This window comes from Phodopus roborovskii, unplaced genomic scaffold (genome assembly GCF_943737965.1).
Source record: "Phodopus roborovskii unplaced genomic scaffold, PHOROB, whole genome shotgun sequence".
NCBI classification, from domain to species: domain Eukaryota; kingdom Metazoa; phylum Chordata; class Mammalia; order Rodentia; family Cricetidae; genus Phodopus; species Phodopus roborovskii.
In genome coordinates this window covers 17,508,123-17,520,511 of record NW_026126549.1, presented here as the reverse complement: position 1 = coordinate 17,520,511, position 12,389 = coordinate 17,508,123, and the positions used below count along the sequence as shown (strand labels likewise).

The 12,389-nt window shown below is 40.7% G+C and overlaps 1 protein-coding gene across 1 annotated transcript in view; it reads right to left on the bottom strand.

Moving 5' to 3' along the window:
- Nucleotides 1–12,389, bottom strand: part of Ccdc192 (coiled-coil domain containing 192) — a 176,292-nt gene that overhangs the window by 112,832 nt on the left and 51,071 nt on the right. Inside the window, exon 5 of the mRNA XM_051201184.1 lies at nucleotides 11,620–11,676. Coding sequence (XP_051057141.1) covers nucleotides 11,620–11,676 — 57 coding nt within the window. The remainder of the gene's footprint in view (nucleotides 1–11,619; nucleotides 11,677–12,389) is intronic.

Genomic DNA, 12,389 nt, shown 5'->3' with positions numbered 1-12,389 from the left:
TGAGTTCAAGCCCAGAACCCACATAAAGGTGGAAGAAAGAAACAATCTCAAAATGTTGTTCTCTGGCCTTTGTATAAATGTAGGCTACAGCATGTGTACACCACACGAACAGCATGCACGTGCACACACAGTGATAATGAATAAGTTCAGAAAGTACTTAGTTAACTTGAGTGGACTGAGACTGTGTAAAGGATGTGGGCAAGCATGAGGGAAAGTTTCAGGAGAGACCGGAGCACATTAGACTCTCCTCTCTTGTCTCCAGACATTGCCTATGACTGTTAGGCATTATGGCTCTTAGTGATAAGCACTATTGGTAGTGAGCACTTACTGGTAGTAACGACTTCTCTTATGGAATTTGCTTTGTCCTAGGTCAAAGGATGATAGACCCCTCATGGAGATAAGTGATGGCTAAAGACACTGTGACTACTCAGCTACCTAAGCTTGTTAGACTAATTACTAAGTATGACATTCTGAGAAATCTGTGAAGCTTCAAGTAAGTACAAGCCTGAAAACATCGAAGAAAGGAATTTCATGTTTGCTGATGGACTTTTGACTGTCTGCAAGCCTTTGGTTGAGATGTCTGAAGAAGCTGTTCTTTGAGATGGAAAAGGGCATAGACAACTTAACAGGTTCAAGCACAACAGAGAATTAGGTACCAGAAGCTCTTAAAATATACATGTTCACTGTACACAGGACTTTTAGGTATAAGACCAAATTAGAACGTGTGTCTAGAAAGATTGCAGGGTAAAGACCAGAGGGCACTCCCAAACCTGATAAAATTTAGCACTCAACAACAAAAGTCCCAAAGTCATGCCTTTGGATAGGGCATGAAACACAGGCCATGGTGTAAGGAGTACGGTTTTTCAGCCCACCGCCTGGTCTTGTCCCACCTCCGCACCAGCCCCAATTAACACATCAAGACTCGTATTAGATACAATTCTGTTGGCCAGGTACTTGTTTCTTATCGGCTATCTTATCGGCTATTAACCCATTTCTATGTATTTCCACATGGTCTTACCAGCGAGAGGCGGGTGGCAGTTCTGTTCTCCAGACTCTCCATCTTGGCTCCTCCTTACTACTTCCTCTTTCCTCCTTGTCCCCTAGTCCCACCTATCTAGCTTTCCTATTGGCCAACAGTACTTTATTCATTAACCAGTATGAGAAACATATACAGAATGACATCTCCCATCACCATGGCAGACACAACTGATTCAAAGTTAGTGGCTTCAGCTCTGGGATAGTAAAATCCCTTTGGAAGAGAGGGATGCAAAGGAGCTGAGTGCAGTAGTGAACACCCGTCATCCCAGCACTAAGGAGGTAGGGGCAAGAGGATCCCTGGAGCTTGCTGGCCAGCCAAGTCTAGCTGTCTCAGTGACCCTCAGATTCAGCTGGAAATGCTGTCTCAAAAAGCAGATTAGAGAGTAATCAACTTGATATCAACTGCTTGACTTTCACAGTCACGTGCACTCCTGTACACACACACACACACACACACACACACACACACACACACACACACACACAAATGCAGAAAAGGCATTTGTTATTCTTGTTCCTTGGATATCGAAACCTAAGGTATTTGGAGGTATTTGGAGGTATTGTATATGTTTTCATGCAGAGCTCCTGGTTGTATGGTATTTTTTTTGCATAAATACCAATCTTAATTCTTGTTTTACTAAAAATAATGATTTTAATGTTCCTTATCCTGGAACCAAAGATGTGAAGAACTATAAATCCCAGTTCAGAGAATGATTTAAATACTGACAGGACAGTTGCTCATTGACATATATAACATCACCTTCTTCCTGGTCCACTGCCAGAGCATCTTTCCCAAAATTCCTTGCAGTCAGTGTGCCTTATGAGTTCTCACTGTGGGCTGTAAGCAGGGGTGAGCAGTGCTGCTTCCAAGACTGTCTAAGCAGACATTAGGCCTGACTGTGTATAGCAGAGAAGACCCTGAAGTGACCCTGGAGCCTGCAAGTTGAAGGAGTCTACCACTTCAATCTACCACTGAGTAAACATGTATGACAGAGTAATCTGAATGAACAAGAAAAGCAACCTCCATCTGTATTTAGCTGCTGAAATTGTGGGGGTCTGTTGGTTATGACAGCGACCATTATCCCAGCTAAAAAATTGGTGCCCTGAAATGACCATGCTAAAATACAGTGACTGACTTCTGTCAGATGCAAGCACCACATACCCTTGCTCTTTGCAAAGAATATCTTGCAAACAATAGAGCAGATGTACCTGCCTGGATTTAAAGTCTTGAGACATGGTTGCTATCTAGTCCACCTATATGCAGGCTTTGCGTACCACACACACAGTTCTGTTTTCTTTGAATTAGTTGCCAACACTTATAAATGAGGAGACTTCACACAGAGAGCTGGATTTTCATCTTCTGAAAAATTGGATGACTTGACTGCCTGGATTTATTCTCTTTTTGTATAAGTCAGGCACCTTCTTGATGAGCTTGACTTTTTCTGGCTGCCTTCCATCTTGTACATTATTTGCTTGGGTTTTGACTACAGGAAAGCTTGCCTGCTGGATTATCACAAATGGCTGTGGATTAAAATCAAACACAAAGTAGCTACACTATAATTACAATGAAGAAAGACTTTTATTCACATATTGTGAGCTGGCCTTCAGCTGTTAGAAATTTCAGAAGCAGCCATCCAATGTCCATTACTATTAATATGTGTGCGGGTCTGATATTGTGCGTGGGTTCTTTCTGTTTTGCCAATAGGCCTCTCACTGCTGTCTATAGGGTAGCCCATATAAATCTCATTTCAAAACTACCTTACTATAAAATAAATGATAATATCTTCTCCTACCCAATACAGTAAGAATTGCTTGGAGAACCATCTCTTTGTCTTGACTTTGGCTATGAGCAATATCTGATCAGTATTTGTTACATCTATATACTATGTGATAAGTTACAACTTACCCACATATTCTACTTTTCTATGATGTGGCCATTTAACTTGATATATTATTTCAATTATTATTATTTATGGACTTATAAAGAACAGCTATTTCACAGGTTGCTTTTATGAGCCACCTCAAATCTTTTGAGAAATTAGAGTATAAATGACTAAATATAGTCAATCATTGCAGTTAATATTTAATAACTATAAAATTATATCAAGACAGCAGTTGATACTGAACACTCATAAAGTGCCAGGCTATGCCAGATTTAAATACAAATATTTGTTTCTTCCCTTTTGAAAATGAGACAGAACAATACATATTTTACTCTTTCCTGCATGATTTATTATAAAGCAGAAATACTTGTTTATTTATTATTTCTGTTTTTAAGCTTGCATTAAATGTAACATATGACTAGAGCTATGCTCTAGGCCATGGAGAACTCAGGTAGTGGTGTAGAGTAAAGGCTAAAGGAGAGACTCAGACAGAAACAGCTCCTTCATGTAGAGTTAGGAGGGGCAGAAAAGTGATGAGAGAAGAGTGGAGGAAAGACTTATTGTAAACCCAGGGGTAATCTTTGATGAATTCCAAATCCTCCAGCCACTGGGTGTCACCCAGTAAGGGGAGTATCAGGGATGATGGTGTGTGCAGTGACAGTTCAAGTGTCCTTTCTTTCCAAGCCTTCAGAGGTGTTTGGCAACAACACTCACCAGCTGGAAAAGCTCTACTAGTACCCAATTTCCAAATTCTCCATATCAAGTATAATGAAGGCAAGCCAGGGACTAACCATAGAATGGTCAAAATGTGTGGCTAAGTTATGATGCAGTAGAGACAATCCAGCCAAGGAAAGCCAAGCAAGGAATGATTATAATACAGACAGCACATGCAGCACTATTTACAAGATTTATCCTAGGTGCAAACTGTCAGTATTATGTGGGTCTGCCCATAAATAGCTGCTGAGGAATTTTCCATTAGGAAATCTTTAAATGGCCTAAAAATGCTCTATTAGAAAGCAATTTTATCATCCCTCATTGGCTCCAAGTAAGACACTCTAGAGACATCTGCCCAACTCTCTCAGACTGATTAATTCCACCATAGGCTCTAGAGAATATGTAAAGTGTAGATATCATAGGCAGTAATTTATTGTGCATCTTTTGTCTAAGAGCAGCAGAAGTTCTGAACTGGAATGATTCCAATCTTAGTAATCGGTACCCCAGATTCAGAACAGCTACAGGGGAGTCTTTGTGAGCAGGGATCCTAGCATTTTTGGTTCTCATTTTCCTTATCTGATGAAGGAGAATTACCTCCCAGGATTGTTGTAAAAAAAGACATGACATAATGTGGGTAGCAGCACTAGGAAACCATACTGTTAGTGACTCTGAAGTATTCATTACTGTCACATGGCAGCAGAATCAGTCATGACAAGCTTCAGGAATGTAGTGATAATTCAGGAGCAGGCAGAGAAGTGTGGGATGCAGGGAGGGGAAGGAAGATCAGGCCTCTTCTGGTTTATTTCCCGAACAAATATGTGCCTTATAATGAGCTGGGTTGCAATCCTGGAATCGTGCAATCCTCAGGCCTGGAGATGATCCCCATTGGTAGGTGCTGCATAGCTCATAGACAATGCTGGTCAGATAGAGAAATCTAGCTGACTATAGAAGAGATCAAGGTTAGCAACATCAGAACTACCTGAGGGACTTTCCAAACCTTCCATTGCTGGATTTCCACCCGTAAAGTTTTTGAATCTGGTTATGGAATACGAACCTCAAAATATGCTTTTCAAACAACTCCCAGTGTGACACTTGGAAAATCACTGAGCTAATGTCAGCAAGAGAGTTCTCTGCTTTGGCTGATTTAATCTGACTCTGACCAAATCAAACACAATGAGACTGTGCTTGAGGGGATTGGGACAGATCCTGAAAGCAATAGGGCCCAGTTCAGAAAAAAAAAGTTTTAAGAACAGTTCTAGTCCAGGAGGAGCACCTAGTTTGACATGGTTCCTGGTTACCACCATCATCAGAATACATCCACTGCCATCCTTCTCCTGCTTCACCCGAATCAACATGCAGACTCCTTGCAGCCTAGCAGGTAGGCTCACCTCAAGCAAGAAGCTAACAGAATACCTTGGATAACAGGCCTCCCAAGACTGCACAAAGTGAGAAAGATTCAACTCTAATGGGAATCTGAGTGTTACTGGGGAAAGTATGTTCATGGATGTTTAAGAGCAAATAAAAACTAAACAAACCCCAAGAAAGTGGTTCACATTGGGGAAAGATCAGTCCGCAGATGGGCTAGACTTTTAGGGCAGGAAGAAACTACACATGAACTAAGCTGGAACTTTCATGGAGCTTTAATTCAGTAAGTTAACATTTTTTAGAGAAAGAAGTTAAACCAAACTCCTAGGGGACAACTTTCAGGAGTACCAAGGGTGAGCCTGCCCATGTGCCAAGTCCCCTAAATAACCTCAGCTGCTGACTCAGTTAGCATCCTATGAAACCAGCTTATGAGATTCCGGTTTCAATACACAATTGCCTATCTTACAGACAGAAGAAGGCTAGATGGGTCATTTGAAGGATTTCTTCATTGGAATAGTTTTGACTGCTAGGCTTATTCTGAAGTAGTCTAGACATACATGATGCTAGAAAAGAATAGACACACTTGAATGCCTACCACCTGATTACCCAGATTTCCATGCTGAAATAACTCCATTGAAGATTAATAGAACTTCGAGTCCTGGGTAGGTCTTATGGATAACTAAGTGACAACAGACAAGATGGGCACTTGGATGAGGGCATAGTGGGGTTGAAGACATAGGGCTATTGTACAGATTAAGGTCATTAATGATGGCTTAGGCAGACAGGCAAAAACACTATACATCCAACCACTAAAGCTCAAGAAGAAATGTATCCAACCATTTGGAAGGCATTTGTTTTTAAGATATCTAGTCTTAATTCAAGTCATTATAACTTAAACAATTATCTGCAAGTGACTATAAACAGTCACTTCAAATATTTGTTTTAGCTTGTGTAGGTCTCTAAGCAGTTAAGTAACCATGGGATAAAGAGTGGAAAAAAATTGGCCAGGGTAGCTTATTCTGTGGGTGGCCCAGTCTGGGTTCTCACATGAGCACTGGGAAAAAAATAATCTTAAAAAATTTTTAAAATATAAGCTGCTGCTAGGAACAGTAAAGTTAGTGGTATGAGATTTTAATCTTCAAAATATTAGCAAGTGGTAACATGGAAATGTTAAGCCTTGCATTGTTTTCTATTTCATAGCTGTCAGTTTGACTATATAAAAATACAATTCATCTATTGAGTTCTTTATGACTGACTTGAATAAGTCCAGACAATAAGTTGTTGTTGTTCATATTAAGATCACTCACTAAGTATAATTATTCACCTGTAGTAGGAATTTATCATAACTCTTTGTTTGCTTTTTGTTTTTAACTTGCACTTCCATTGTAAGAAATTATTATTTCTCCTTTGTATTTTGTGGTGGTTTGAATGGCAAATGTCCCCCATAGTCCTGGGCATTTGAAAACTTGGTCTCTAGATAGTGGCATTGTTTGGGTGTGTTAAGAAGATATGGCCTTGCTGGAGGAAAATGTCACTGGGAGTGGGTTTGGAGAGTTTAAAGAACCTTCCAGTTTTAATTTGCTTTCCCAGTTTTGTGCTTGCAGTTGACAATGTGAACCCTCAGCCTCTGATCCTGCCACCATGCTTGCTCTAGTTGCCATGCCTCCCTCTGCCATCATGGACTCGTATCCCTCTGGATCCATAAGTTCAAATAAACTCTTCTACAAGTGTCCATGTTCGTGGCATTTTATCACAAAAGAAAAGTGACTAATACGTGCTTTATTCAGACAGTACCAGCCTCAGGTTGAACTGATACCTTATATAACTGGCATCTTTAAGAAATATAAAGATGTTTGCTCGGAAGCATAGAGTATGGGTCTGTAAATGTCAGAGTAAATTTCACTTTAGTTTGGCTGTATCATTTCCTGCTTTATTGATTTTAAAATTAGAATATAAAATAATGGATTTTATTGGACATTTTCATATGCATGCCTGTGTGCTGGCCCTGTCCCCCTGCAGTACCCTCCTTTCCCTCTGTCTCTGGGATTTTCCACCCTCCTTGAAGGAGTCTGCCTTGGTTCCACTTCACACGTATGTGTACACATGTAGCTAAATCTACAATCCCTGAACAGGAGAAAGCGTATGACAGTTTGTCTGTCTTCCCATCATTACTCCTCTTGTCTTCCTCTCTCCTGCTCAAGCCATTTCATTAAAATCTGCACAAGACACTGAAGAGACACTGATGGAGATGTGCCCTGCTTTCCAAGAACCCAGGTTTGGAGAAAAGGCTGACCACAAGAGTTTATTCCATCGTGGGGTTACATACAGTACTATGAAGGAGTGAAGAGACGAACACAGAACTAGGAAAACATCAATAAAAGTTAGATGGCTTCTGGGTTAAACTCTTAAAAAATAGCTATCTTGCTCAAGAATGAGAAAAATATGGTAAATTGAATAGAAAAGACGTAGGAAAGGGGTTCACACAAGGCTACACATGGTCTGAGTGGTGCCTTCCCTGTGCTACAGATTTTGTTGTTCAAGCCTCCATCACTAAGTAACATTCTCCAACATCAGCTGGTACTGTAAACACAAGGAAAAATGGACGTTTCATTTTATTAGTAGAATCAGTCAGAAACTGAGAAGAGTAAAGGAATGGAGATGAAAGAGGGCCAGGTGCTGTGTTTGAAAGTACCATCCAAGATGGCCTTCTGGAAACTGGAAAGCCATTTTTCCAGTTTTCTTAGTTAGAGTTACTATTGCTGACCAAAAGCAGCTTGGGGAAGAAAGGGTTTATTTGGCTCCACATCCATGTTCATCGTCCAAAGAACTCAGGACAATAACTCAAACAGGGCAGGAACCTGGAGGCAGGAGCTGATGCAGAGACCATGGAGTAATGCTGCTTACTGGCTAGCTCAGCCTGCCTTCTTACATAACTCAGGACCACCAGCCCAGGGGTGGCCTACCTGCAATAGACCAGGCCCTCCCTATGGACCACTGATTCAGAAAAATACCCTACGGGCTTGCCGATCGATAGGCAGATCTTGTGAAGGTATTTTCTCAATTAAGATTCCCTCTTCTCAGATGATTTTAGCTTGTGTCAAGTTGATATAATTTACACAAATGAGCATTTAAGGAAGTTACAGTTACAGAAATCCAGTCTTTGATGGGACTCGCAAATACCTAAAAAGGCTAAAGTCAACAACACCGAGAAACTCTTATCTCTCCCTATTATTTACTTTTTAATCTATAGAGTTCTCAGAAATCTCAAGATCTTTCCATTTTTCGCCCAGAAAAGCCTTCACTATATTTACAAAGTTCTGTTAATGCAATCTTAGTTCCTTAAGCCCTCTCTCTTCTTCACTGATCACATCCTCGCGCCAGAGTCTTTCTTTTACTTGGTTTTGTTTTCTATGCACAGTTTAAATCTGTCACTCTTTCCTTCCTTTCCCTTCCTTTTCCTTTCCTTTCCTCTACCTCCTCACCCCCGTTGTACTAGGCCTTAAACCTCATGCTTCAAGCATGCCAATCAAACACTCTTGAGCTATGCACACAGCCCTCACTTAAAATATTTACACATAGATTTTATTCTTTTTCTTCTCAGCCAACTAAACCCCATGCAACTAAAACAAATGGGCTTTTGTGTGTGTGTGTGTGTGTGTGTGTGTGTGTGTGTGTGTGTGTGGGTGGGTGTGTGTGTGACTGGAGAGGGACAGCAGAAGGCTCTAAATTTCATATGTTAATTATTTGGGACCATTTACAATAAGTAAACTACACAATGGACAGGAAAGGGTAGAGATGAAGTAGCATAGTGAAGTAGGAGGTGCAGAAGTCCAGAATCCCACAGCAGCTCGCTACATAAGGATGGAGGAGGAGATGATTACAGTTTTAAGACTGACTTTTAGTTGGTCTCTAGAATAATCTCAGAGTATATGTTGGCCACCATGGCTGGGGAAGGTAACAAAAGGGCAAATTCAAGATACAGACGAAGAAGATGACAAGTCTGACTTTGTAGTGAGATATTCACCCCACCTGAACCTGTTGCACTGACCATGCCCATTTGGAGTAGGGACAGGTGTGAACATGACCTGGGAGAACTAGATCTGGGGTCAGGGACCCCAGAGACCCTCTCTTGCTTCCTGATCAGAGACAGAGGGCATCTGGAGGCATCCTTGGGATGGGAACCCGCTGACTGTCATCTGTCTCTGTTGTAAGTGATTTTTCCCTAAATAAACATCCATCAGCCTATATGTTTTCCCAGATCCTTATTTATCCATGATATCTGGTGTCAGGGGGACAGGTGCAGACGGGGTAAATATCTCACTACAATTCCCTTTTAGTCTAAAGAAATTATTTAGGGTTGACACAAAACTATATACAAAGACAGTAACTATATCAAATTTGCTCTAAGAAAAGGAAAATAAAAAACATACAAACTTAAGACATACATGACTTGCTGATCCTGAGATAGTGGCATGATGCTAGGACATAATTAGGAAACATCTGTGTGCTTTAAAATGGTACTTATGGATGAACACGTTGGAAGCCTGACTATACAAGGATGCTTTCTAAAGAAAATAATCCACTTTGCTTTGTTTCCAGCCCCCATGTACCCCCCCCCCAACACTTTCTTTCTATCTTTTTTGAATAGGTAGTAGCATCCTACTGAAGGTTCTCACCAGGCATAATGTTTTAAGAAACGAAACTTAAAAATACTTAGGGATTATAATTACAGGATGATTAAGACAGGAAGAACCTGAAGGGTGGAAGTGGCTGTTGATTGGCATAGAAGTGTGAGTTGAAGGGCTGCACAGGGATAAATCACTTCCAGAGCACAGAAAGAGAAAAGGATGTTGGAAGTAGTGCTCTAGATGACCTGTGACACCTCAGGGAGCATGCAGAGAAAGTCACTCGGAAAGACACTCAGCTGTGATGGCAAAATCATGAATTTCTAAGTATGAAAAGTAATCTGACACTTCTAAGATTCAATCTTTTAACCTGAGAAATAATGCCCAACTTAACAGGTTATATTAGAATTTGAAATTGATATGATAGGAAGATGGGAAGACACATGGCCAACTCCATAAACTTTCCTGATGAACTAAAGGAAAGCCTTGATGAATATGAACTGGCATATTGAAATCCAAGTGTTGGATAATTCCTATAGAAAAATCTAGAAACACTGTACAAAAGAGCAGCTCAGGTTCAGATTCAGACGAGCCTGAGACAATAGTAGCATTGTGGGAGCAGACACTCTCTAGAGTTAGGAGACAGAAGTAACTATCACAGGGATTTCCCCAAGGCACCAGTGACTCAGAGCTTTGAAGATCAGACTGTCTAGAGGAGATGCTGGAAGATGGTATCAGAAGCTGGAAAGTGCATCTGCTTTTCCTCCTTGCTAACAGATACAGGGAACAGAATAAGTACAGAGCTTTCATCCCTCTGTAGTAATTATCTGGCATCCTTGGGGCTAGCCAGTGGAGAATCATGTGCAATAGACTGCTGAGCTAGTTTTGCATACTTCTGCTAGAACAGGCCTCACAGCCACAGACACATGCACACATCACTTTCAATACTGCTCAAATGAGTATTCAAAGTCAGAAAAAGACTGGGTTTAGGGATTAAAAGCTCTGACACATAAGGTTTTAGGGTTTTTTGTTTGTTTGTTGTTTGTTTTTATCTTCAGCACAAAAGATAGGACAATTACAAAGATTTTCTGTTTGCATTCTGAGCTGGTCTGAGGAAGTTGGTGCTATTGAGAGTGGTCACTTGATATGGCTGGCCAGTATTCTTTATCAAGGTTAGCCTGTGCAGCCCAGATGGAGATGGAGATGATCAGAAAGATGACAATCAGCTTTTGAGACGTGCTTAAGGTTTATCAGGGACATTCATATTCTCAGAAGTAGCTAGGTGACTGATTTATGGACACAAATACATAAGAGTATCCTGTCTGTTTGGTGCTCATTAGTTCTCTGTACAGACACAGGCTAACATGCAAACGAGTTTGTCCCCAAGAATTCATGAGATCTTCATCAAAGATGTTCTGGGAGCAAATGGGCATTCACACACTCTGATTTAGGGTCACTTTCCCAAATACCACAGGACTGGGGAAAATGAGTTCACAATCAATATGCTGCTCAAGACTGGCTCAAAATTTGGAAGCATTGATAATTAGTGACTTCTATAATCATCTTAGGCCTAAGCACCCAGAAAACAGCACCTCTGGGCAGCTTGCCTTTTGACACTTTCCAGGGGCTATTTGTATGAACTAAAGTTTCAGGATTTCTGCCTGAGACCTATGTTCCATATGTCAATAACCACTGGTCTCCATTTAGTCTCTCCACTGGTTTTCCTGGCATCCTTTTCTACATGTAGGGATCTTCAGATGTGCCATCAACATGGACTGTTTTACCTTCTGAGAGAGAGAGATCACCTTTTTTCATTTTTAGCATCTGCAAGAAAATGAACTTTACTTATGGAGAAGTTGTAAAAATATCGGTTTTTAACTTTATGGTTTGTTTCACAGTGAACAAACCTCATTTATGACTTCTGACAAATTTCTGTTCATTTTCAGGTTTGCAGTGACATAAATAATGAGAATAAGAAGGAGGAAAACACTTACATGGGCTGTAAGTTTCTCTTGGGAGGCTTTTACCTCAGCTTGCAGCTTCTCGATGCACTGGAAAGAAGGGGATAGAGAGCAATGCCTAACTCTTCATAGTACAAGTGTCCCACAGGTAAATGTGTGTGCCTGTTTCCAATCTACTGACTGGCAGCATTAGGATGTTAGCTAGATATTGAAATCTGTACCAGAGCGGTCATTTCTCTGTTTATGAGAAAGCCTGAGGGCAAAGTACAAAACTGCTAGGGGAAAAATGATAGCTTGAGGTGATGAGGTTAATGCTAGTGTGTGTGTGTGTGTGTGTGTGTGTGTGTGTGTGTGTGTGTGTATGGGTGTGTGTGTGTTTCTCTGTTGCCAACATATGCACATTTACAAAAATAACATATCCATAGGCATACAAAACTCTTTGAATTGAACAAAAGTCAAGTTTATAAAATGATACATGTATCGTTATATAATGATACATTACTTCATAAATTAAAAATATGCGTGCTGTATAGTTTTGTGTCAACTTGACACAAGCTAGAGTTATTTGAAAGGAGAGACCCTCAATTGAGAAAATGTCTCCATAACAACTGTCAAACATTTTCTTAAGTTGTGATTGATTGAGGAAGGCCCAGTCCTATTGTTTGTAGTGTCATCCCTGGGCTGGTAATTATGGGTTCTATAAACAGGTTGAGCAAGCCATGGAAGCAAGCTGGTAAGCAGCTCCCCCTCCATGGCCCCCGTGTTACTCCTGCCTGCAGGATCCTGCCCTGTTTGGGTTCCTG